The 27,112-nt window shown below is 46.2% G+C and overlaps 1 protein-coding gene across 1 annotated transcript; it reads left to right on the forward strand.

Annotated features, from left to right (window-relative positions):
- The first annotated feature begins 927 nt into the window (after positions 1-927).
- Positions 928-25,258, forward strand: LOC105094660 (putative protein FRMPD2-like). Its single transcript, XM_031460997.2, has 7 exons — positions 928-1,035; positions 2,892-3,039; positions 5,396-5,610; positions 7,767-7,865; positions 13,447-13,790; positions 21,004-21,285; positions 24,898-25,258. The coding sequence occupies exons 1-7, from the start codon at positions 928-930 to the stop codon at positions 24,899-24,901; spliced, it is 1,200 nt and encodes a 399-aa protein (XP_031316857.2). The 3' UTR covers positions 24,902-25,258.
- The last annotated feature ends 1,854 nt before the right edge of the window (positions 25,259-27,112 follow it).

Raw genomic sequence — 27,112 nt, forward strand, 5'->3', positions numbered from 1 at the left:
TCCATTGTGTTTTCCAGGGTGGCATTAACACAAGCGTGCCCTGTGGAGGTATCTATGTGAAATCCATCGTTCCTGGAGGGCCGGCTGCCAAGGAAGGGCGGATCCTGCAGGGTGAGGGGTGGAGTCCTGCTGGGATCTGCATTCTGTGGTGTGATGCGCCCTGGCCTGGGGGTCGGGGGTGGGGAGTGCAGCCTGCAGGCCTGTCCCACTCCCACTCTGACACCTTGTGCAAATGACTGCCTCTCCAGGTCATGGATTCCTTACCTGGAAGAGGAGATGATTTCACCTACTTAATATGTTAACGTGGGGCTCAAATGCTTGCAAAACATAAGGTGATTTGAAACTATGAGATTTTAAATAAGCTTGTTGCTGTTTGGCCTTCCTGGGAGAAGCAGAGCTCCCCCCGGAGGACAGAGTGAGCATTATGACCCCTATTTTTGTATCAGGAGTGAGGGACACCAGCCAGCCTTCCCACTGCTCTGAAGGAAGGGGCTGATTTTTACTGTTCTCCAGAATGGCCAGAAGTGAGCTAAAAAGGGCGCCTAAGCTCTTACCTATCGCCATTTCCCCTAGAATCCCAGAACGCCTGGCATCAATCAGGTCACTCTGACCTTTTTTGAAATAAAAAATATCCTGGAGATATAAATGGGATGCCTAAGCAACTTGAAAAAACTTAGCAAAAAGTTTTGCAGGAAGAGAGGAGAAAGGATAAGGTTGCAGAGGGCTGGCTGGCCTACTCTGTGCACCAGCACTAGGGGGCTTTGCAGACGACTGCTCTGTGGAGGTGTTCAGACAGGTGGCGGGTACTCGGGCCCTGGTGGGGCTCCTCGAAGCTCAGCTTTCTGCTCCTCCTTGAGGCTGCGTGGAAGGGCGCGGGGCAGGGGCCTCCCAGAAGAGTCCTTCCTGCAGCCCCAGGAGCTCGGGGACATGACGTCTGTCCCCCTCCCAGGTGACCGGCTCTTGCAGGTGGATGGCGTGAGTCTGTGCGGCCTCACCCACAAGCAGGCTGTGCAGTGCCTCAAGGGTTCCGGGCAGGTGAGTGCACCATTATGGGGGAGCTTCCCTTCCTCCCAGAGCTTTCCTGGGCACCGTCAGCAGCTGCAGTTGCCTCTGGGTGGGAAGAGGGGTGGGCAGGAAACAAAATGAGACTTTCTTTTTGTCCACCTTGTTTTTTTTTTTTTTTTTTTTTTTTGCCTTTCACACGTTCCTGTTCCCAGCCCTTTTCTGTGGAGGTGTGACAGGAGGAAGAGGGCAGATGTTCCCAGGCAGGAAAGCTCACGCCCTGTAAAGAGCCTTGAAAAGCCTGGGTGTCACTTGCCTAGATTCTGGAATCAGCTGAAGGGAGCTGCCGGCGTGAAGCGACTTCTCCTGCCTGGTTCTGGCTTCCCCTCTCACGCCCTCTGCTTCAGCTCTAAGTGGCCAATGCCTCCGTCCACTCTCAGGGCTTCTCACCAACTGCCTTTGCACGTGCTGACACCCTCCTCCCACCAAGGACGTGCCATTCCCATCACCCTGTGTGACGGCCTGGGGTCCTCTCGTTACCAAGAGAGAGGAATTCAAGCCCCCAAGAGTGTTTGCCCCTTAGGCGCTTATTCTGTGGAGTGCCCAGGCAGCATCTGGATGTCACTACACTGTGTCCCATCCTCCGCTTGAGGGTGGGAGCTTTTCCTTGTCACGGTGTCCTGATGTCCTAAGCAATAGAGTGGACGTCTCCCCCTTGGTAACTGGGGAGTTGGCAGAGACACAAAGGACTCCTGGGGCCCCTTTTGACCAACAGAGAAGTGGAAGGGCCCCTTTTTATGCTTCCTTTTCCAAAGCATTCTTCTGGTTTGTGGTGAGACTTGCTTATCTTGGCAACCTTGATTGATGTATTTTGAGAACAGAGTTCTAATTTACTAGTATTCTCTGTTCTTTAGAACTTTGCTAATGGACATGCTTAGAGAAGGTACTTGGCCAGCCTACTGGCGGTGATAGGAATTACCACTCTGGGGTCACAGGCTTGGGGCTGAATGACAGTTGCTACAGAAGGATGTTGCCAGGGTCAGGTCCTCTAAATGGAAGCTTGGCATTTCTCAAAAGCTTCCAAGTGATGTCTTGCCAGTGGGTCTTGAATCACACTCCGGGTAACAGGAATATACAGTGTGTGGAGAAGAAAGACGGGAAACTGAACCAGAAAGAAAAGGGGGAGGCTGGATGGACGTAGGCCTGGGATTCTGTGCTGGGGGGTTGGATTTTAGGTGATGGGTAACATTGGAGGCTTTCAATCAAGAGTATTGCATGTTCCACTTGTGTCTTATATCAATCCACAGGTAACCTTGAGAGGAGTGGACTGCAGGCGGAGGAGAGAGGGTCCAGGAAGCCACATAAGAGGGAGCTTTCCCCTGTCCAGCTGACCACTGGTGGCAGGAGAGGGAATGGAGTGGAGGGGAGCACTGTGGGGGATGTTTCTGATGGAGAACATGCAAGCCTTAGAAGCCAGAGGGATATCTGGAGGGCAGAGGAGGGGGAGAGCTGGACCACTGCGTGTGTGGCCCCTGGGAGGTTAGGTGAAGGATGGGTCCATGTTCTGAGAGAGCAAATGCAAGAGGAAGGATGTTTTAGGCAGAATGAAGAGGGGGAAGTGAGGACGAGTGAAAGGAAGAAGATGAATTTGACCCTGAATACCCTGAAATGGAAGTACACATGTTACTTCCAGGAGCATTTGTCCAACAGACAGGTGGAAATATGGCTCTGGACCCCAACAAATAGGCTAGATTGGAGATTTTGATTTGAGATTCAGATGAAGTAGCCACTGGAAGTTTCAGAAAATTAAGAAGCATCGGCAAGGTGATGGGAGAGCCTTCTGACTGCCATATGAGGTGTCAGCTGAGTTTGTCCACCCATCCTTCTAGGTTGCAAGGCTGGTCTTGGAGAGAAGAGGGCCCAGGATGGCACAGCAGTGTCCTTCTGCTAATAACAGGATGGGAGATGAGTGCACGGCTGTTTCCTTGGCAACGGTCTTGCCTGGAAGGCCCGCGAGCTGTGTCTTGGCGACAGATGGTGAGACGAAAGAGAATTGAGTGTCACTATTGTCATGTCACTCTCTGCTGCTTTTGAACCATCAACTCCAAAGGGAAGCCAGGAAGGCCTCCTCTGGGTTCTCAAAAGATAGTGAGCAGGGGTTGTCATCATGTGGCCAGTTTTCTGGAAGTGATGGAAGTCAATCGAAAGAAACACATTTCTGGAAAAAAATGCATTGTCCCCGAATGATTACCAGGCATAATGCTGTCCCCGAGCCTTCTGAGGTTTTCTGATCAGCTGCCGGAATGTTTGTGTGTTAAGTATTTGTGGATGACATTGGAATGAAAGGCTCATGCACTTTCTGATCAAAGCTCCATGTTCCAGCCAGGACAAAAATCTGAGAAATGATGAGGTGGGAGGGGAGAGGAAGGTGTTCAGAAACGTAGCCTTGTTAATAGCATCCATTTAAAAAGCAAATCCATGATCAGTTTACAGGGGAATTATTGCATACCTTCTGATGGGCTGCCTCTCTTCATTTCCCTGTGATTTTGGTTCCTGCTAGGAAAACATTTATTTCCTTAGTATATCATGATTTGGAGATTTTCAACCCCTTTATTTATTTATTTTTTAAATTTTATTTTATTGAGTTATAGTCAGTTTACAATGTTGTATAATTTTCCAGTGTAGAACACAATTTTTCAGTTATACGTGAACATACATATATTCATTGACACATAGTTTTTCACTGTGAGCTACCACAAGATCTTGTATATATTTCCCTGTGCTATACAGTATAATCTTGTTTATCCATTCTATATATACCTGTCAGTATCTACAAATTTTGAACTCCCAGTCTGTCACTTCACACCCACCTCCCTCCTGGCAACCACAAATTTGTATTCTATGTCTATGAGTCTGTTTCCATTTTGTATTTATGTTCATTTGTCTTTTTCTTTTCTTTTCTTTTCTTTTTCTTTTTCTTTTTTTTCAGATTCCACATATGAGCAATCTCATATGGTATTTTTCTTTCTCCTTCTGGCTTACTTCACTTAGAATGACATTCTCCAGGGACATCCATGTTACTGCAAATGGCGTTTTTTTTTTATGGCTGAGTAGTAGTCCATTGTATAAATATACCACATCTTCTTTACACAGTCATCTGTGGATGGACATTTAGGCTATTTCCATGTCTTGGCTATTGTAAATAGTGTCAAAAGACTAGAAATAGACTTACCATATGACCCAGTAATCCCACTCCTGGGCATATACCCAGAAGAAACCCTCCTTTAACCCCTTTAGAGAGATTTTTCTGAAATCAAGTTGAAGGTAAGGTAACCATAGTCAGTGATGGGGTTGAGTGGAGGGGGAACATGTGTGCATAAAACAAGTCTCTTTTCTCTTTCACTGCTCCTCTGTTCACTTCAGTGAGGGCCTTTGAGAAATTGACTTTGGAATGAGCTAACAGGATCAGGTAATAGTGATGTGAAATTGGTCATCTGATATGTCTGAACCCAACTGCTCCCCTTTTTTTGTTGCCCCCAATCATGGTTCACAAGTTAGTGCTCTGTCCTTCTACTGACTGACTACCAACTGAGTTGGTGAAGGCAGACTCGGGGAGGCCCCGAGGCCTCTTTGGCTGCCAGATTTCCTGGAGCTGTGTCCATCCTGAGTGCCCAGAAGCAGCTGTTTTATCTTATGGTCAGTTCCTAGGGCTGAACAAAATGGCACCTAAACATTTTCATAGAGTTGGCCATAATTGTCTCCATGGCTTAATTATGCAAAAAAAATTTTTCAAGTATACTAAAAAATGATTGGGATTAGTAATACAAATACATGTTTTACTAAATGATGTAGGCGTGTTGTGTATGTCTACAAATTGTATCTCTACATGTAAACTTTGTTGATTATCTGTAATTGTTATGTCTAATACGGTATCACTTGCCAGTGTGGCCACTGAGTACTTGAAGTGTGGCCAATCCAAATGGTAAAACACCTACTCAACTTTTAAAGACTTAGTTCACAAGAAGAACGTAAAATATCTCAATATTTTCTCCTTTGATTACATGTTGAAGTGGTAATATTTTAGCTATGTTGGGTTAACTCAAATATTTGATTAAGTTTATTTTATCTATTTTCTCTTACTTTTTAAAATATAGCTATTTGGAAATTTTGAAATTACGTACATGGTGTGCATCTGCAGCTCACGTATTTCCATCAGATGGCACTGGCCTATCGCATGTATAATGAACTCTGTCCTAACAATTAGCAAAATGAAATCTTTCCAAGTAAAAGAGAAACAAATTCATTTACCTGACAATTTGCATTTGGAGCCTGGCCTATTTCATTTGTCACCTACTTACTGAAGGGTGGATCTCGTTCGCATCCCATGATACAGGTCCTAAGTTTGAAGTCAAACTGAAAAAGAACATCAGTGGTTTGGGATTCAGTTTCGTGCAGATGGAGAGAGAGCACTGCGGCCACCTCAGGAATGATCTGCTGAGGATTAAACGGCTCTTCCCGGGGCAGCCGGCAGAGGAGAATGGGGCCATCGCGGCTGGTGACATCATCCTGGCCGTGAATGGAAGGCCCACGGAGGGCCTCGACTTCCAGGTGGGAGGCCATGAGGGATGCAGCCCTGCGCACAGGCTGAGGTCAGCCGCGCTCCTTTCAGGCCCACTCACCATGGGGTCACTCCGGGCTCTCGGATATCACACCTGGAGCCTGTGCTGGGATCACACAGAGAGAGAAACTGGAGGAACATTCCCAGATTAAATTTTCCATCTCAGTTCTTAAATATCTGACCTTGAATAAGCCTTAGCATGCACAAGGTCCTGAGTTCAATCCGCAGCACCTCTGTAAACAAACAAACCTAATCACCTTGCCCTTGCCAAAATCCCCCCCAAAAACCCAAAAGTAAAAAGAGAGTAAAAAGTGGACACTTCTTAACGCTTATAGCACAAAATCTCAATGAAATATTATACATATCAGTCAGAGTCCTGGCAGAAATTGGACCATTTGAGAAAGTGTAATAAAGGGGTGGAGGTGGGTGGGAAACTCAAGGGAGAGTATAGAGCCCTGGGGCTGGGAGCAGTGGGTGCAGTTATCCACCCTCCCTCCCCCTGCCAACCCAAGTCCAAAGGGAGATGGGAAAGAGCAATTACCCACCTCCAGAAATGGAGCGAGCTAGGTGGAGGAGGCTCACTGACGTGAGCTGTGAAATTAGCCGAGGGACACAGTCATCCCGTGACAACCCCACAGGGAGGGAGACAGGAAAGCACCCATGGACCTCCCTCTCCTCCTCATCCCTGATCGCTGCTCACCCTCCCATTGGCTGAGCCCAGCAGGAAGTCCCTCTGCAGCCCGTATCCACCTCCAGGGCACAGAGGAAGGCAGGTGAAGGTAGTGAGTGGCTCTGGGTGGGATTGGAAGGGATGCAGAATCCTCAGAACAGGGGTAGGGTGGAGAGGCCTTCCTGCATCCTGCATCCTTTGTCTCATGCAGGAACTGTCCTCAGAGGACCAATGCTGGGCCAGCAACTGTGGGAGGAACTGAAGACACAGAGGTGGACATTTCATAGTCTCAGAGCTCATGGGGGTGGTGGGACAGACAAGAGAACAACACTTACCGTGGGAGTTAAGTGTCATGAGAGATAAAAACCCCTGCTCCAAGGCTTGCACCGGGGAACCGAGAAGCAGCCCATTCTGCGGCAGTCCATCACAGCTGGGGGGTGCTGAGTAGCGTCCAGATCAGAGGTTCCCGAGTAGGGGTGATCTCAACTCTTGGGACATTTGGCGAAGTCCAGAGACATTTGTGATTGTCACAGCTAATGGATGCTACTGGCATCTAGTGGGTAGAGACCAGAGATGCTGCTCAACATCCCGCAATGCACAGGACAGCCCTGACGACAGAGCTATCCAGCCTGAAATGCCAACAGGTCAACAATGCCGAGAGGCTGAGAAACCAAGGTTTGGATAGGTAATAAGAGCTATTCAGCCAGCCCCACGCTCTGGGCTTTGAGAGGGTGGCTTGGAACAAGAGGTTCAGCATGGTGGGAGCTTAGGATGTGGGTGCAGGTGGGAGCAGGTGGGAAAGAGATCAGAGTGAGAGCAATGGCAGGTAAGAGCAGGTTCTGTGCTTATGTAGGGTGAGGTGAGCCAGAGAGGGGGTTCAGCAGGAGAACCGGTTTATAAATGCCTTTTGGAATGATGCACTTAAGTGATTTAGAGGGAGGAAGGTGGGTGAATCTGGAGGAGGCAGGGAGCAGAGAGGAGGGCCCTGTAATTCCCCAGGTGAGAGGCTCTGAGGGCCTGAGCTGAGCCTCACAAGGAGCTCAGGGCTGAATGTCAGGCTTTAGAGATCAAGGTAGGGGCACCTACATCACTGGCAGCCCTGAGATGAATGGGGTCGGGAGGGAGAGGAGGTTGAAATGGGAACAGTCGTTAATTTGGGTCACTCTCTCTCTGAAGAAAAGGCATCAGTATTGATTGGCAGATGCTGCCACGGAAAAGCCCTGGGCAGACCCTGGCCATTTCCAGCTCAGCATCCATGCCTGGTCTCTGTGGGAACCACAGGGTGACGGCCTTGGATCCATGCATTTTGGGGTAGTCGGGCCCACAACATTGTTCTTCAAAGTTCTGTGGAGCCAAGAAACAGATCGAGGTGGGAGGAGGAGGGGCCAGGGCCAGGAAGATAGTGGGGAGCCCAGAGAAGGAAATCCCACAGCCACGCCAGCCCCACATCTAACCACGGGCTTTGGTTTCTGGTAGGAGGTGCTCCATTTACTGCGCGGAGCCTCGCAGGAAGTCACACTCCTGCTTTGCCGACCCCCTCCAGGCACGCTACCTGAGATGGACCAAGGATGGCAGGTAAGACATGGTGCCCTCCAACTCTCCACGTGCCTCACGCTCAGCACCGCGTTTCTTGTCTGCTGGGTCCTGAGAAGGCCACCTCTGCTTTCAGAAGGGTTCAACGCCACCTTCTTTCACTGGGGCAGGAGAATAGCTGGCCCCCACACCTCAGCTGGTCTGTGACAAGTTCATGAGGTCCTATCTCTGCCTCCTCCTTCCTCTCCCTGCTTCTGCCTCTCCCAATATCTGGGTCTTCCTGTAGATGATTCCGTGTTTACATCTTGGCTGTGAAACTTCTAGAGCCAGGCTCTCCGGAAACCCAAGCATCAGAGAGGGGAACCCCAAAACAAGGGGAGTAGATCTAAAATCAGACGAAGGGAAGGTAAGAATTGGCATTCTAAGGAGTGAAATAGAGAACAGGATGGATGTATGTCCACCCTCCTAAAGCACGTGTGATTCAGTGCAAGGAAGCGAGGCATGGGAATCAGGACAAGCCAGAATTTTTATGTTGAAGCCTCTATTAGTCACGTTCTCTGGAGAAATAAGACCAATAGGACATATATGTGTATATGCATGTGTGTTTATAAATATATATTATAAATTTATATATACATAGTATATGTGTGTATATGTATATATACATATATACATGTGTGTGTGTATATATGTATGTGTATATATACATATATATAGAGAGAGAGAGAGAGAGAGAGAGATTTTAAGGAATTGGCCCACATGATTGTGGGGCTGGCCAGTCTAAATTCTGCAGAGCAGTCTGACCGGCTGGAAACCCAGGAGAGTTGTCACTTCAGTCTTGTGTCTGAAGACAGTCTGGAAGCAGAATTTCTTTTTTCCTGGGAATCTCAGTCTTTTTTCTCTTAGGGCCGTCAACTGATTGAACAAGGCCTACCCACCTCATGGAGGGCCATCTGCTTCACTCAAAGTCTGCTGATTTATATACCAATATCATCTAAAAAATACCTTTATTTTACATCTAGATTAGTGTTTGACCAAATATCTAGGGCCTGTGGCCCAGCCAAGTTGACACATAAAATTAACTATCACCTGTTGTGTTCCTGGGACACAGACTGGCGGCTTATGGGGCTGTCTCTTGGAAACACCCTTGTGAGGGTGCGGGAGGCAGGGATGGGTGGAAGGGGAAGTTAATGTGGTGCAGCTGCAACAGGGGCCTCGGCTGACCCCACAGGGAGCTCTGAAGCTGGGATGGCCCCGTAGTGCTGTCCCGAACTGGGACAAAAGAGCCTGGACCTTTGCCGTCTGCATCAACCGACACTGGGGTAAGGGCTGCCCCAAGGGAGGGGGCCTGACTTTGGCTGAGACAGTTCCCTTGAGCCGAGCATAATGCCTGTGGAGAGGCTAGCTGTGGGCTGCCAGCAGCCAGCACTCCCAGCAGCCGGGAGAGGGGGGCCTTAGTCCTGGAGGAGGGTCTGTGTGAGCACCTTGGGGTCGCTGCACCTGCTCTGCTTGCTGCATGGGCCCCAGGCACTTGCCTGACTTCTCCAGGCCTCTTATTTCTCATCAGAGACGTGGATAAGATGTGGATGAAATTGATCACTTACCATTACTGAGGGTGACGGTCACTAAAGACAGCACAGGGAACTTGTGACGCAGATCCTCTTGATGTTTGGACTCCGAGAGGTCATTTGATACCAATTTTGGTGAGAAAAGAGCTATGGGAAAATAAATCAGAAAGCTGCCAGTTTGGAAAAGAAGGTCCAAAAAAAAAAAAAAAAAAGTGATTGTGTTAAACAACTGAACAGAGTGGGAGAGGGTCAAGTTTCACGCACATAAAGATCAGATCAAAGTGCCAGGAGCCTGTGTTTTTGTTGAGATATCTGGGAAATGCCAGAGAAATAGCCGTCCGTCTGTCCTGGAGAAGAGCTCCTCTCGGGAGAGCCCAGAAGATTCTGGTGGCAAGGGCTTGGGGTAAGGAATGGCGGCATGCTTTCTTTCTCCTCATGCCTGGGGGCCAAGTGGGAGGAGAATTTTCATTCATCCACATGGCTCAGACTGAAGGTCAAGGAAGGGAGCATTTAGTTCATAACTAGAACAAAGTAGTTATGAGAAGAGGCAGCTGTGCAGACATCGGGAGCAGGGTCACTCCAGGCAGAAGGAAGAGAAAGTGCAGGGGCTCTGAGACAGGAAGGACCTGCATGTTTGAGGGACACAGAGATAATGGTTGTGCCTGGACGGTAGTTAATGGGGGAGAGTGTGGAGCGGGAGGAGTTGTGGAAGGAGTCGGGGACCACATCATGTAGGGCTTTGTAGGTGTCGATCATGTGCTGAGTCTATCCTGGCTGCAATGGGAAGCCACTGGGCTGGGAGGGGTCAAGCAGGAACGTGGCCTCAGCTGGTCTATGCTTTAGCGAGATCACTTAGGTTGCTGGTGGAGATGGAGTGGATCGGGTAATGTGGCAGTGATTCAGGTAGGATATTGTGACTTAGATGCAGGTTGTAGCCAAATAGCTGGTAAGAAGTAGTCAGATTTGGGATACATCTGGGAGGCAGAACACATGGGATTACTATGGGATTCGATATGGGTATGAGGATAGAGGGTAGGGTTTGGCCTGAGCAACTGGATAGCAACTGGTTAGATGGTGGCACCACTTACGAAGACAGGACGAGCTTAGCAGGAGCAGTTCAGAGTGCATGGGGGAGAAGCTGTCATTCTTGCTAGCCTGCAAACTGAAATGTTTATGGAACGCTCAATGAAGATATCTGTTAGGTAGTTGTTTGTGGAGAATTGGCATAGGGTCAGGGCTGGAAAAAGTGAATTTGGAATGGTCAGCCAATCATGCCACCAAAAGCCATAAATGGGATGAGATCATCTTGGGAGAGAGTAGAAAAAAAGTCAAGAAGAGAGCTGGGAAGTGAGCCGTGGGACACCCCAACATTGAGAGGTCTGGGGCAAAGGAATGAGGCAGCACATGAGGCTGAGAAGAAGGGGCCTGAGAGGTGGTAGGAGAACCACTGAAGGATGAAGTTCAGGGTAAACTCCACATTTAGAGTAAGTGAGTAAAGGCTGCTCTCAAGAAGGAGGAGGGGCCAATTATGTTGAATGTTGCTGAGAGTTAGAGTGAAATGAGGGCAGAGAATTATCCTGTGGCTTTAGAGAGATGAAGGCCATGAGGGACCCTGATCAGAGCTCTTTCTATTGAATGATGAGGACAGAAGCCTGGTTGGAGTGGGTACAAGGGAGAAGGAGGGGGCAATGAAATAGTGAGTATAGGCATTCATTCGAAGAGCAGAGAAAAGGGGTGGATTGGTAGGTGGGAGAGGACATTGGAGTAGGGGTGCAGGCTGGTTGGTAGACTTTGAAATGGGGAGATGAAGGATTCTTCTCTGAATGTGTCCATTCTCACTGTAAAGTAAGAGGCAACTTGCAGGGGGTGGTTATTGGACACTCGTGGAAAGAGAAGATGAGAAATCATTTAGAGGGTAGAGAGAACAGGGAAGTGAATTTACTAAGGACGTAGAGGATGATGACCTGGAAGTCTTGAGTGCCTATTTGACATCTGTGCTCCTATCTGTGGCATTAGTCAGGGGCTCAGAAGCGGGTGTGGAGCCCACATATCATGGCACTAAGAGCTGGAATTAGAATCCAGCACCTGTGAGCAACATGTGATGGAGGCAGGGATGGGGGAGAGGATGGGAGCTCAGGAATTTGTTTTTCAGGGAGTGTTTATGGGACAGACTATGGAATCTAAGCAGAGTAAAAGGAAAGTGAGGAAGGACTTTGAAGATGGGAACTGGGAGCAGTGGTGAAAAAGCAGCAGGTCCCTCCACTGGAAGCCTTCAAGAGGCTGAAGAATTTCTGAAGAATGAGTCCTGGGGGTGATGAGCTGGAAGGACAGGAGTGATTGAAAAGGAGGTTTCTGGAGGTCTCCCAAGGAGGATGAGAGAAAAGATAACTCCTTTTACTATCTATGTATCTATATATGTATGTATGTATGTATCTATCTATCTATTTATTTAATTTTGAGTCCCAATTTTTTTTTTTTAGTAGATATTTTGAAGGATCTTTCTTCAAGATTGCATAGAAAGCTGGTATCATTTTCCCTTTAGGAGTTGCTGTCTCTTTTTCCTCCCCAGCTGTATCGAGATATAATTGATATTACATTGTAATAACATCACATAACAATGTGTTTCGATACATTTATAAACTGCAAAATGATTACCACTGTCATGTGAGCTACTCCCTCCATTCCGTTACATAATTATTGTTTCTTTTGGGGGGTGAGAACATTTTGGATTTACTCTCTGAGCAACATTCAGGTATATGATACAGTATCATTAATGGGATACTGTGTCGTTAGAATCACCATGCTGGATGTTAGATTCCAGAACCTGTTAGTCGTCTTCTTTTTTTATTTTTAAAATCAACTGTACTTCAATTAAAAAGCAAACAACCCATTTAAAATATGGGCAGAAGAACTGAACAGACAGTCACTATTTCTTTTTTATCTCATCTATTTCAAATTTCAGTTTTGAGTATACCCTTTAGAGTGTACTCATATGTCAGTAGAGTCCTAAGTGTTTATAATTTATAATTACATAAAAGTGCATATTTTTGGAGGTGCATCCTCCCTCACTGTGGGGAGTGGGCAATCAGAAAGGTGAGACCACTAGGCTGGGGGACAGGGGACAGGTTCCTGTGTTACAGGAGAGGGCAGGGGCCAGAGCCCAGAGCCCAGTCCCGTCTGGCTCGAAAGTCCATGTACTCTGTCACATTAGGGATGTAGGTCATGAGACCGAAGTAGTAAAAGATAATTTTCAAGAAAAGGTAAAGTCACGATTCTTACAGGGAGAGAATATAATGATGAACACATGTTCAAGATTTTATTTAACTCATTCCATGAGGGAACCAGGCAGATGTTCAAACTTGCTCAAAAGAGTTTTCAAAGAGCAGCATTTTTAGTTATACAGAGTTTTAAAATAGATCAAAACAAGGAATATAGCTAGAATCAGATAACTCAGAAGGCTGTGCTGTGGCCAATGCATGGTTTTCTACTGAAGCACAGGTTTTTTTTTTTAACCTATAGAAAGCTGAGCAGTGTTAGTGTGTCACAGCTGGTCATCAAAATCAGAACCTAAAAGGCCCAGTAGGGATGTAAGCAGATGAGGAGAATCAAGAAATGTTTGGAGAAGTGAGGAGGAGACCCAGGAAAGGGCATCATGATGGAGGGGAGATGAAGCTGTGAAAATGGACCATCTTTGACTGAGGACCAATGAAGACAAAGAGTCTTTAAAAAATTCCTTCTTGCCAAGTGGGATAAAGAGTCATTACTTCTGTTTTCATATTTTCTACATTTTCAAGATATTTTTATTAGTAAATGAATGATGCTTACATTTATCAAGAGCTTCCAATGGTCCCAAGCTAAGAGGCTTAAGAGATGGTTCAGTGTTTTGCTCAGTGGAAGCTGGGGTTCTGACAGAAGGAGACTGATCCCATCTCTTAATGGCTCTGCTCTCCAATTACATGAAGAAAAAGCTTATTATTTTTTTTTAAAAAGCAATTTTTAGATCTTGCTCAGTGTGCGCTGTGGATCCAGTAATCCTTACCATTATTTTTCAATAGACACCCTTGCTGTCAGCAGACAAAGAATTCACCAGAGCGACATGCACTGACTCAGAGCAGAGCCCCAGCCTGGATCGAGAGGACAGCCAAAAGGACAGTGCCTCCCCAGATGCAGGGGAAGGCCTGGGTCTCAGGCCAGAGTCTTTCCAACCGGCCACCAGAGAGGCACAATGGGACCAAGACACAGAGAGACCCTGGGACACTTCCTTGACGTGTCCACAGGATTCCTACCCTCATTTATGCCGACTTCACCGAGAAGTGGTTGCATCAGCATTGGCTACCTCTTTGGAAAAGGATGTGAGGCAAAACTGCTATTCAGTTTGCGATATCAGGAGACTTGAAAGGTAAGTTCACCTCTTTGCAGATGTACTGTAAATCATATGCATTTCATTGCTAGAAATTACAATCAAGCAATCAATAACTGTGCCCAGATGCTTATGGGGCCCAGGACCTGTGCTGGGCATGTGGAGGGAGGAGGAAACAAGAGAAACATAAAATCTGGAGCTGCTGGAGCCACAGCTTGTGAGCTTTGGGGAAAGCAGACCCCATCCAGAGGTCCTCCAGTATCCTTGGAGACCACAGATGGCAGGCTTTGGGATTTCTTCCCACCACACAAACCTTTGTCCTGCACCTCTCAAGGCCTCTTGAAGCACTGTGTTAAGAAAGAATTTTTCCACGTGTGCATCATCATTTCTACTGCTAATATAATGCTTTATAATCAACACTAGCTTTTAAAAAAAAATCTACATCTTCAAAATCAGACTGAAGCATTCATTTTAATAGCCATTTATTTTTATCTTCGTCTGCATCTTTGTGCTCATCCACCCGTAAGTATTTCTAATTGTCAGTCCTGTTCTGTTGGAAAACATACTCCTCCATTCAGTTTGATGAGTGCTTGTTACACATACTCAAAGTGCTTGGAAACTTGTTAGAAGTAGAGAGAGGGGATCCAGCACAGAGAGAGGGCAAGACACTGCTTCTGGGTGTGTGCCAGCTAGATTCATAGGCACAAAGCAGCCAAATATGAGGAACAGTTGCTTGTGTTTGACACTGTAAAAACTCACCGAGATTAAATGGCTCTTAGTTGTCGGTCATCCTAGGAGCTTGACGAGGGACTGGTAGGTGACATGAACTACGAAGCAGCTGGGGTAATGCAATTAGGCAGCATGAGATCTGGGACAGCAGGAGCCAGACATGTTTCCTAGAAGCATCCAGAGTCAATTTTTTTAAAGTATGCTGTATTGTGCCAACCAAACAAAATTCAACTACTCTGCGAAGCAGAACCGAGTGGGTGAGCACGTTCGGGCGGTGGTATTCATTTTCATTTTCTGAAACGCATGAGCACCAGTGTGTTTATAATTCCTTACAGTTGCCTTCTTCTAGGCCGTAGTTGATACACTTGATCAAATGATACAGGAAATTAACCTGCAGAGCTTTATCCAAGGACAAGTATTTGTATGATCTTGTAGGAAATACACAAGGAAATGTACTTCCCTTCAGGCAAGGGACCACTCATTCAGATTTCTGAAGATTTTACTGATAGTCTGGGGTGATGGACAGAAACCCTGAAAACTGGATTATAAAGTGTGACTCTGGAGTTTGGCTTGCCATGTGCCTTAAATCTAATATAGTCATTATTTATTAATAGTAGTATTTTAAACTAATTATTAGTATAGGTTGTCACTGTTTTATTCACGAACTCACAAAAAACTCGGGGTTGTTCAATGTAAAAACGATCTCATCTAACCTCACATTCCATGCTGGCATCTGCTCTGTGACATCCCTGAAGTAGAGGGCCTGCTTTTGCCTGAATAGCTCCAGGGATGCAGAATTTGCTACCTCTTGAGGTGGCCCATTTTATCATCGTGTCGTTGTCAATCAGCAAGTTCTTCCTTATATTAAGGTGAAATCTGCCTTTCTTTATCTTCTTCTTATAAAATCCTGACACCTTTTCCCCCTTATATTTTTGTCATTCCTTAAAAAAAAAAAAGAAACATCATATCATTTTATATTTCTGGATCAAATTAAATTTGGCTTAGCGTCCCTACTTGCAAGGGTATACCAGATGTCCAAAACCTGCCATCCTTGGAAGGGGGTGGCCCCTTCCCAGAATTATACAAGAGTATTGACAGCCTGTTCAGAACATTCTGGTGGAGCCTCTGATCGGGCCATCTTGGTTGCTGCTCCATGCTCAATGCCCCGGACCATGTGGTCCACAGGTTAACAGGTGGGCAGGCTTGCTGTTCTTTGCATTGACTCCCTCCATGGCCGACTCCTCCCCCTTGCACTTGGCTCCCGTGGCCCTGGTGATGGCAGCTCTCCACCTCATCACATTTCCTTTTACTGTGTTTCACTTGTACTTTTGTCTCCTCTCTCCCATTCAGAAATGGAAGTCCTCTTTCTCTCCAAAGGAAGGACTCAAACCACATTAGCTTCTCCTCCCATGGGACATCAGCTTGCACTTAGAGCACACGTACTTAGTGGCTGCCCCCTACAGGAGGAAAAGCATGGTACATACCCAGCGATCCCCGGACACAGTTCCCCGAGCCCCTGGGTAGGGTAGGAATTAGGATTCCAAAGTGGGGTTGTGGTTCTTGGTGGACCCCATCTCGAATGTCCATAGCTCAGTTCTGAGGTGGCTGTCCCAGGTAACTGCCCCTTTGTTTGCCAGCATCCACGAGTGAAGTTCTCTTTCTGTGGTTTAGAACAAAAAGAGCACTGACTTCTTGATCAGAGAGCCTTGCTTTCAGCTCTACCACTTCCTAGCATGCCCATGCCCAGAGAGTTGAATTTCCTGAGCTTGAGGCTTCTCAAATGGAAATGAAGACACAGACAATTCCACAGGGTGCCGTGCAGTTCGAAAGAGATAACACATGTGCAGAGTGCTAACCCAGTGCCTGGCTCCCAGCAGGAACTCAACCCAAGTCAATTTTCTTTCCTTTTCCAGAGCCATTTCCAGCTAAAAAGCAGGTCCTATCAATTGAAATTCCCAGCGCACTGTCATCTACCAGGTGGCTACTTCCTACAGTCAGATGGCTGCCAGCACCCAGCAAAGCCAGTGTTCTTGGAGAAGATGAAGTTTGACATTTCTTCTTCTTTTCTTTTACCACACTGTCCATCTATTACTACCATAGCACGGTAGATCTTTATAAAACATGTAATAAAGCAGTACAGTACATTTTCATGGAAGACCACTGGAATTGTGTGCCTTCCAGAGAGAGGACTTGGTACTTGGCTGGAGTTGCATCTTATGCAAGGTTAGTTTCTAAAGTTAGGGCATAAGGCAAAAACCACATCAAGTCATGTTACCCTGAACATCACTTTGCAAGGTGTGATGTTTTTCCCTCCTTGGTGTGGGAGCAGGTCGCTTCTTCTTTGGTTGAGCCACAGATGAAGTCTGGTGGTTTGCCTTTACAGGCCATACTGACTGCAAAATGCTTCTCTTTAAATGTTGACCTCACAGGAATGAAGGGATGGCTCATTCAAGTTTCCCACTCATGCTCGCTTCAGGGCTGAGCCTTGGGAAGTTGGTCTTTCCTTTCTCTCTCTCTCTCTTTCTCCCTCTCCCTCTCTCTCTCTTTCTTCCTCTCCCCTCCTAGTGTATATATTTATATTCCTGTAATTAAAATGCATGTCATTTCAGCAAGTATCATGTAGTGAACGTGAGGATATAAGTCCTCATGATCATTTAAAAATGCAAAATGAGGCCGAGTCCTTGAAATAAACCTAAAGTTACTGTGTACCTTCTGGGGAGGACAGAGTTCCTGGAATAGCAAAAGATGATGAGGGGACTAGGGGTCTAACTCAACTGAAGCTTCCATGCCAGGTGTGACCTCAGAGTAGCTGGCCGAGGGGTGAATGAGGCTGCCAGGCGAGCCGGCTGTGGGTCAAAGGGAGGGCACAGGGGACCCCTGTGAAGGCCTGCTCTGGAGCTGGAGTGTGACTGAGGAGAGCGAAGGAGGCAGATGCCTGGCCAGGAGCATCAGTGGTTCATCTAGCCCTGCAGAGCAGAGCCCGCTGCAGGCTGGGCGTGGGTGCTGCCTTCAGCTGAGTTCTCTCCCCACACTTACAGGCTCCCTGGGGAACCCCCCTCCCACACACACCAAGCCAGGCACCCCACTCTGATGACTCTTAAATATTGCTCTCCAGCTCAGGATTATCAACTGAGCTTCAGACCCAGTGGTCCACTGAACGTCCCTTCTTGATGTCTTAGAGTCACTGCAAACCCAACCTGCTGATGTTAAACTTGGCACGGACCCTGAGATCCCAGCTGCACTCACTGGGCTAGCAGGGACGTGGCGGGGGGCCTGGTGCAGGAGACCTGGAGAAGGCGGAGCCCCACACGAAGAGACACGAAGCCTGCACTTCATTGCGGGTTTCCCCGCAGTAAATAGGGCAATTACGAAACCTAGCATTTCAGGCCTGAAATGCTGCTGTCTACGCATTTGGCTTGTTTTCCTGAAAGGCACACGTGATTTTGGTGGCCCAAGGTTCCACTTTTGCCCTGGCTCCTGGTGCAAGTGAGATTTTGCGTGCGCCCTTTAAGAGTGGAATCTCTGTTTCCCCCCCAGTCCTGGGGGGCTCCTGCGAGTAAGCCCTGCTGGCCTTCAAAGCCAAGTGCTCTTGGGGCTCACCTTCCCAGTGCCGGAATTCCGGCCTGCAGGGCCCAACGTGGGGCTCAGAACTTCTGCCCCGCAGTTGTTCTCCAGTTTGTGGGTCACCCTCCTGGATCTGATTATATCGCGAGTCCGCCCCTCCTACCCGTCTTACTGTGGTTCCTTCGTTATGTCTTTAGTGGTAGATCTTTTCTGGTAGGTTCGTCTTTTTCATCAATGATTGTTCTGCAGATAGTTGTGATTTTGGTGTGCTCAAGAGAGGAGGTGACCTCTGGGTCTTTCCACTCTTCCATTCTGGCCACTCCCCCCAGGAAGTCAGTGGCCCAAGTTTCTAAAGAACAGCTCTCCAGGGATGTTGGGCACGGTGTCGGCCACTCTCAGTAAATACCCTGTAGCAAGCAGAGGCTTCACACTGATTTCACTGACCTGAGCTGAACCAGGGCTCCTTTCCTTGAAAGCAGAGGCTGAAGAGTTGCAGGGTCTGGTGAGGGGTGTGGTTCCTAGGCCCTGCCAGCTTGTGTTAGGGAGATGGCTGGGCAGAGATCCCAGGTGGGGTCTCCAGAGTCTCCTCCAGATGCCACCTGTCTATAAAAGGCTCCTTTTGTCAGACAACTTGGGAGGGAGGGGAAGAGTGCAGGGAGCAGCTGAGGTCATAAAATGGACCTGCGGGTGAGCAGAGAACTCAGAGCACCTCAATCCCTTTCAGGTTCTGGATGGGAGAATTATGCAGCATTATTCCCAGATCCTGAGCTGGCCTTGAGCCCTGGGTGAAGGACTCTGCCTCTTTCCCTGGCACGTCCACCTGCCAAGACATCTGGCCTTGCTCAAAAGCATACCACCATCCTTATCAAATTCTCCGCATCTCCAAGTCTTGCCCCTTCCGTGCAGGAGGCTCTGCCTGGGGGCTTCCGTGGGCCTTCTGGTGCCTCTTCTGTTCTTGCTCCCTTTCCCCACGCCCACAGGCAAACTCCAGGTCAGATCCCCAAGAGCATCCTGGTGGCCAGGGTGGAAGGGTGGATGGAAAGGCCATTATTCTCCCCGACTTGTGGTGGGACAATGGCCAGGATGTCACCCTGGAGATCACCAAACCTTCTCTGGACATCCCAACAGCCTTGCCTCTTGCTGCTCAGGCTGATGGCCTCCCTGGGTCTCCCTCCAGGCAAGGCCAGTAGCTGGAGCCCCAGATCCAACCTGGTGAGCAAAGAGCTTATTAGAAATGTTGAAGGAGCATGGTCGTGAGAGGTGAGGCCCGGATCGTCAGGCACTGCAGTGTTGCCACTTGCTTCTTGGCAGGGAAGGGGGAGAGGGGGTAGGGGACAGGGGACAGGGTGGACCTGGGCACCAGGCTAGATTTCTTGTCTTTTGACAAAACTTCCCCAGCGTTCCCTTCCTTTGTTTATTAAAAAACACACTTTCTACACAATTCAGTCAAGTACTTTAAGGTTTTAAGCCAAATTTTCCTTGAAATGCTTAGTAATTTTTAAATGTTGTTTTTTCTTTTCTTTTCTTAAATATTTTTAATTGAAGTAGAGTTGATTTACAATGTTGTGTTAGTAAATATTGTTTTCTTAAAGTAAGCATTCCTCTTTAGTCCCCGGAGCATATAGTGTCCTTTTCAAACACACACGTGTGTGTATATTTACATGAAATGCACACTCACACGAGCCCTGTAGCTCTTGTGAGCAGAAATGATGTCTCTTTGAGAGCAAAACTCGGGTTGGGACTGACACTATGGCTCCAGTGGGGGAGGAGGACCAGCTGTATGGGTGTTTGGGGGGCTGGTAGCTATGGGGAGGGGCCCAAGCTGACTTTAAGGGGAAGAGGCACTGTGGGAAAGAGAGAGGGAGGGCAGGGGACACTGACAAAGCCAACGCATTGATTTGGGGGTGGGGCAGGAGGCTGATAAACAAGGATTTGTGTATTTGGTACAAAGTTCAACCTGTGTACATTTCTTTTAGATTTTCCTTCTCATCTTCTCTAACCAGACTGTCAACAGACATTTTCTGAGTACCTTCTCTGCATGTTGGAAGCACTGGGCAGAACGCTCTGTCTGCATGGACCGCTCTTTCTAATCACAAAGCCTGTGTGGTGACCTTCACGCAGCCTCTGGAAGGCTTACTGCTCACCGTTGCATCTGCATCTTTGTCACCAGACAATGAGCCTCTCTGTTCATCCTCTTTCTGTGTCACTCAGGGAGTAAATGCCATGCCAGCTGGCTGCCTCTCCAAATAGGCACTTTTTCTGTGCTCAGAAATGGACCTGAAATTTGCACAAAGCACCTTGAAGGTTACCTGCTTAAGTTGTTCCCAGCCTCCTGCTTTGGCCCTTTTGATTTAATTTCTCTGTTGAAGGAGCGATCATAATCATAGTAGTAATCATGGTTTTGTCCATTGGCTGAGAACTTACCCTGGCCCAGGAACCGTGGATGGCTATATCAGAATTATTTAACTTAAGCATCCCAACAATCCTGTAAGTTTCTTGACCTTCCCATTTTTCAGATGAGAAAACTGAGGTCCCAGGGAAGTGCATAAATTTGTTGGAGGTCTGACTGACTTCCAGTTCCTAGAACTGGGCCAGAGCTCTGCTTTTGATGCCACCCCCTCTGGCAAATTCCCCCATGGTCTCGTGGACTTGACAGGGAGCTCCCCTGCCCCCACCGCTTCCATAACGCTGTGTGCTGCCGCTACCATAGTGCTTACTACTTGGATTGTAACATTTCTTCACTGCTCGCTCTTTCTGTTAAATCCGGGTCTCTTCAAAGACAGGGGCCATGCCTTATTCACTATTCACCTCCTGGTCCCAGAGCAGTCTTTGGCAGGAACTGTCTGAAGCCTGGCTGGCTCTCCTGTGATGGGTCACCATGAGCATGCTGAAAACAAGGGAAGGTGGGGAGAGGAATTTCTGATCAACACTGGAAGACACATAGGTTTCTGTTTTCTAGTCCTCAATGGTACAGTGATGATGAGGAAGGTGACGTGTGCCATCCACCTGAAGCCCCTCCTCCCACCTGGGGGGATGAAGCCTATCTCATCATCAACTCTGCCTTGGAAGACCAGCTACCCTGTGGAGAATGTCTGGAGGCAGATTCAGGGACCATTCCCTTACCGCAGTTCTGTTCTTGGGGGACTTTCTCAAAGTCTTTGCCTCCAGAAGAGCCCCATGACAGTGAGAGTGAGTGGGAAGACCTCGAGGAGGCTGAGGACCCGGATGATGGCACCCTCAGGTGGGTATCGCTCTGTCTAGGTGGCATGAGGCTGGGCTGACTTCTAGAGGGACACAGTGTTTTTACTTTGGCTGCGTGATGGTCCACGGGCATCGCCATGTTCCCCTTACATCCCCTCTGGAGGTCACACCTCATTGCCACACTTATAGTGGTCCATGTTCCATGGCAACAACCCTATGAGAGAGGGTTATTGTCATTTCCATTTTACAGATGACACATTTGGGACTTTCCCAGAGACACCAGTGAGTAAGGGACAGAGTCACAACTCAACCCTAGGTCTCACTCCATGAACCCCCTGCTCTCCTCTGCTGACCCTGGACCAGGAGCCGTGGATGGATACTGCCTTTCGCATGTGGCTGGCTGTACCATCTCTCCTCAGGCTTCTCTTTCAGTGGGTTGCTTGGGAAGTGCTGATTCCTGTTTTGTCTGTCCCTGCCAGCCCCTGGGCTAAATGTGTTTTGGAGAAGACTCTTGGTGTCATATGACGTGGCCCATCTCAGCAGCCCCTGTGTCTCAATATGGTGAGCTCTTGCTTGAACAAGAAAGTCAAACTGTTGACACAAGGCTCTGCCAGAAGCTGGGACTGGGTGACCAGGCTGGAGTCAGATCATACTGATAAAGAGTGTATGGGAGGACTATTTGCAGCAACATGGGTAGACCTGGAGATCATCATACTAAGTGAAGTAAGCCAGAAAGAGAAAGAAAAATGCATATGCTATCACTTACACGTGAAATCCAAAAAAAAAAAAAAAAAAAAAGACACAAACGAACTTATTTACAAAAGAGAAACAGACTCACAGACATAGAAAACAAACTTAAAATTACCAGGGAGGAAAGTGGGGAGGAGGGATAAACTGGGAGATTTGCAGATATTAACTACTATAGATAAAATAGATAAATAACAAGTTCCTACTGTGTAGCACGGGGAACTATATTTAATATCTTGTAGTAACCTATAATGAGAAGAATTTGAAAAGGAATATATGTATGTACATGTATGACTGAAACATGATGGTATACACCGGAAATTGTCACAACAGGTAAACTGACTAGACTTCAGTTAAAAAAAAAAAAAAAGACATGGGAGGAGTAAGTGTAGTAAAAAAAATGTCAGGGAGGGAGGGTTAAACTCTGGACAGGTTGGTAAATCACCCAGCTTGCTGTTAAAGTGCCTACAATATAAGTAGTTCCAGTATTTGAAAAATGCTGAATGTTCAAGAAACTTTCACATAAACACGTTTTCAAGACACATTGAAACTGACGAAGGCATTGGCTGTGAAGCTTTGGGTATGTTCAATTTCATTCCAGTGTGTCCCAGCTACATTTTCATCACAAATGATTGAACTGGATTCTTAGAGGACAGTGGCAGGCTAGCTGATAAGGTGGGTGGATATTTGAAACTCAAATATGACAAGAGGGCTGGTTCTTACCTGAAATAGGAAGCAACACGTTAATAGAGGGGATGACACGCAGGCTTTGAAGGTTGGTATGCCATTTATGGGGAAGTCAGACATTCTGACAGCTCTGGGAATGATGCATTATGGATTCACAAAAATGTTTAGTAAGCAGGGAGCAGCTTATATGTGGAGGGCAATCTTCCCAGAGGGGGCTCCTCGGGGCTGGGGAACTAAAAGAAAATAGAGTGGTGCTTTGGAAATCCACAGGAAAGCAACTAAGGACCATACTTGTCAGCACTTATGAAATGTCCCAGGAAATCTGCAGTGCCCTGGAGGGAAGGGGCAGAGATCAGAGTATTGAGAGCAGGGCTCCAAGTCAGGTCTGCTACTCACTACCTAAGTGACCCGCAGCAAATGACTTTTAAACCACCTAAGACTCAGCTAACTGACTGTCAAATGGAGATAATGAAATCTACCACGTGCTGTTCTTGGGAGGGTTAGATGACAATGCGTGTCAAATGTTTAGCGCACTGTGTGGCATGTAGTAAGGACTCAAAAAGTGTTAGCCATTTTTAAAAAAATTGAAGCATAGTTGATTTACAATGCTGTATTAGTTTCTGGTGTACAGCATAGTGATTCAGTTAAACAGATATACATTCTTTTTCATTTTAGGTTATTATAAGATATTGAATGTAGTTCCCTGTGCTATACAATAGGACCTTGTTGTTTATCTATTTTATATATGGCAGTTAATATCTGCAAATCCCAAGCTCCTAATTTATCCCTCCTCTTCCCCTTTCCCCTTTGGTCACCGTAAGTTTGTTTTGTATGTCTGTGAGTCTGTTTTTGTTTTGTTATAAGTCCATTTTTTGTCATTTTTTTAGATTCCACATATAAGTGATATCATATATTTGTCATTCTCTGTCTGACTTACTTCACTTACTATGATAATCTCTAGGTCCATCCATGTTGCTGCAAGTGTCATCATTTTTTGTGGCTGAGTAGTATTCCACTGTATAAATATACCACATGTTCTTTATCCAATCATCTGTCATTGTTTCCATGTCTTGGCTGTTGTATACAGTGTTCCATGAATATTAGGGTGCATGTATCTTTTTGAATTAGAGTTTCCTCCGGATATAATATGTGCAGGAGTGGGATTGCTGGATCATATGGAAATGTTAGCTGTTTTTAATCATAAATCTTAAAGGAGGAAACTGCTTCAGTGAAATGATGCAACATTACTAATGCATTCAGTACTGTTGGGGTTTTTTGCCCCACGTAGACAAAGGAACTAGGCAATTTTGTCAGATTTGTGCCCTAACATAAGGTGTGGGGTGGGGAGAGGTACTGGTTTATGGCAAAAGTGTCAGGATCCAAGGTGGACTGAGTAGCCCTCAGCTATGGATGATGGCTTGGGGCGTAGTTAGGCTGAGTCCTGTACACTGTCACTTATCCACCTTGCTGACTGAAGACGGGCCTGCAGGGTTAAGTGCTCAAGGCATGACTTAGCCTGGGCTCCAAGGAGCTGCCCACACATGTGCTTCAAGGCACCCGGGGAGCTCTACAGTTAGAGTGTTGACTCGCTGCTTCTTTGGAGAAAGCAGCTCTTAACATTCTTCAAGTTCCGTAGGCGGTCCGTCACCCCCAAAAGGTTGAGGACCTCTGTTGTATATATTCTCTCTTCATCCTGGAAGTACAGAGAAGTCTTGGAGGGTGTAAAAAGGACTTTGCTTATGGATGGAGCCAAGTGTCCTTCAAAACTTATAACAAATGGTTTTATTTCGCCCTGTTATATATTGACAGTAATATATATATAGGTAGTGTCTATAGGTGATTTAGTTTAATCCTCTTATCAACTTTGAGTGGTATTCTTATTTCTCTTTTATAAATGGGGCTTGGAAGGTTTATTTAATTTGCCTATGATCATACAACTGGGAGGGGCAGATTCACACTGCATCTGTCTGATTCTACTTCTGGTGCATTTTTACATTTCCCCTAGAATGTGTCTTTCCACATAGGCCTGTGTTACACACACGTCTTTCCATCACATGTCATGAATCCTACTATTTTCCTCCCAAAGTATTTCTCTCTTATGAGGCTAAAACAACCCCTGCTGCCCAGTGGGATTAAGAAAGCAATTGAACTGTTCTATTTAGGGAAGGCTGCTGACCACAGGCAGAGGTGACCCAGTAAAAGCTGCTTATTGTTTTAGATAAGCAGAGAAATGGGGACAGTCTCCCGAGACAGAACCCAAGGATTTCTGCATGAACATCCTTCTGACTGTGATCACATGGAAGAATCCTCAGATGTTGGTCCAGCCAATGTACCCACATACTCCACAATCAGTAAAGGAACTTGAGGGTTCCTGAGAACATGACGTGGGATGGAGGGTCTGGCCCAGTGGTGAAGAGGTGACTTCAAGAAGATCATGCCTATCACTTCTGGAACTCATTTTGAATAGTGGTTGTGGCCCCTCTTCAGTTCTGGGCACTTTTAGGTTCTCCAATGGTTGAAGCAGTTTCCATGGTTTTCAAAGAGCCCCCGGTTCCCTCAAAGGAATCTGCTGAGAGACTTGGCTCGAAAGCCATGAAGAAGTATGTTTTGTCATCTCTCATCTCTCTGTGTTCTTCCTATGCATCTGCCAATGGTTATAAACTCTTAAAATTATTTTCCTTTTTGGGCTATGATTCTAAAACATTACATGAAGGAAAAATGTGATGGCAGCATCTAATAGTAAAAGGATGGGTGAAGTGGCAGATCCAGCATTGTGGTGGTGGTTACCACCATAACAGAACACTAAAAAGCTAAAACTTGGGATTATCAAGTGTACAAAAGAAATAGACCCAGTGGGCCACAGTGTGAGCCACGGAACACACTCAGTGCTATGTAACGGGGGACGCATGGCAGTCAGTGTCTCAGTATGGGGGAGGGAGGCCAACTTCAAAGACAGAACTGGGGTAGCTGGAAAAGATGATTTAGACTCGAAATTCCCTTCATCTACTAAAATTACATTAAATTTAATTTAAAGCTTGATTAAATTAAAAACACATAGGCAAACTGGTAGAAAACAGACTCAAGCTTTATCAGATCTACAGAGGAGTAAAAAACGTCCACTAGCTGCCAGCAAGAGATAAAAAGCATAACAAAAAGCCTACAAAACCGACAACACTGGAAAAGTGAAAACTTAATATAGTAACAATGACAAAATTAATATAAAAATAGGAGCTATGAATTCGGAAAACATTGATGTAATTGTGAATAGAGATGAATGTTGATTACAGTTAGAAAGCCCATTATAATTTACAATATGTTAATAAAGGATTTCAATAGACAACGTGTGTGATAAAAACACAAATGGTAGACGAACACATATTCTAATAAAAATAACGCCAATGTATGAATTTGCATCCATCACATTCACAAAATTAAAAAAATACTACCCAATTTTGGCAAAACTTCGGTGAAGCTGGTATTCTCAGAAATATCAAAAGCCATAAAAATATGTATGCCCAGTGACCTAACAATGCTATTCCTGTATCCCAGAGAAATAATTCAGCATAAGGAAAAATCCGTTTATTTTAAGATGCTTATCTCAGCATTCTTGAGAAAAATAACAAACTGAAAATGGCTGAAATGCCTTAGAATGTAGTCATAATCAAGACAATGTGTGTAGTGAAAAAAATGGACAGAATAGACTAGAAATGGTCATAGAATAAAATATGGTAATGTTAAAGACCACAGGGTGAAAAGAAAGACAGTTCTAGTACGGGGGAATAAGGGGATATTCTGCAGCCAAGAAAACAACAAAATAAGTACAAAAAAGTCACAACTTAGAAAAGTGTTTGATATAATAACCCTAAAGTGTATGCCAACTGATTAAAGCAACAGGAAAGCATGTCTGCACGCAGAGAAGGGCAATGAATTGAAGGGACTAAGCAACGATGGGAGAGAAGTCACCCCACGTTTGAGTGATGGAATTAGGAGAATATATTTTGTTACAAATTCCTTTACTTTTATATATTTATTACCTACATAATGAATTTTACATTGAAAATAAAGAGATTGAAATAGAAAAGAGAAAGAAAGAGAGAGAACAAACAAAATCAATGACAGAAGTTTAAAGAAGCCGGTGCTCTAAACTTTAATTTATGAACTCATCTCTATGTATTTTATTTCTAATTGCCTGTTCTCTTTCTAATAGGAAAGTCTTATAGGTTATTTGATTTGTTCTGCTGTTTAAATGAAAAAGAAGTTTCGAGGCATCTGAACAGTCTTCTTTCCAACACTCTCGGAGCTGGAGTCAGCTCCCTCGGTGCCCTAGGCCGCCAGGTTAGGGCATTACCAAGTATGCAATACAGCGAATAAATAACAGTATTTACTGGTTTGCAACTGCTTGCATCCTGCTGAACTCTGGACGCTTATTTCCT

Source organism: Camelus dromedarius, chromosome 8, assembly GCF_036321535.1.
Source record: "Camelus dromedarius isolate mCamDro1 chromosome 8, mCamDro1.pat, whole genome shotgun sequence".
Taxonomy (NCBI): domain Eukaryota; kingdom Metazoa; phylum Chordata; class Mammalia; order Artiodactyla; family Camelidae; genus Camelus; species Camelus dromedarius.

Excerpts from the sequence above, each read along its gene's own strand:
- LOC105094660 (XM_031460997.2), top strand. The coding sequence starts at position 928 with ATGACGTCTGTCCCCCTCCCAGGTGACCGGCTCTTGCAGGTGGATGGC. Across the intron at positions 1,036-2,891 it reads GCCTCAAGGGTTCCGGGCAG|GTTGCAAGGCTGGTCTTGGA; the intron begins GTGAGTGCACCA and ends CCATCCTTCTAG. Across the intron at positions 7,866-13,446 it reads AGATGGACCAAGGATGGCAG|ACACCCTTGCTGTCAGCAGA; the intron begins GTAAGACATGGT and ends ATTTTTCAATAG.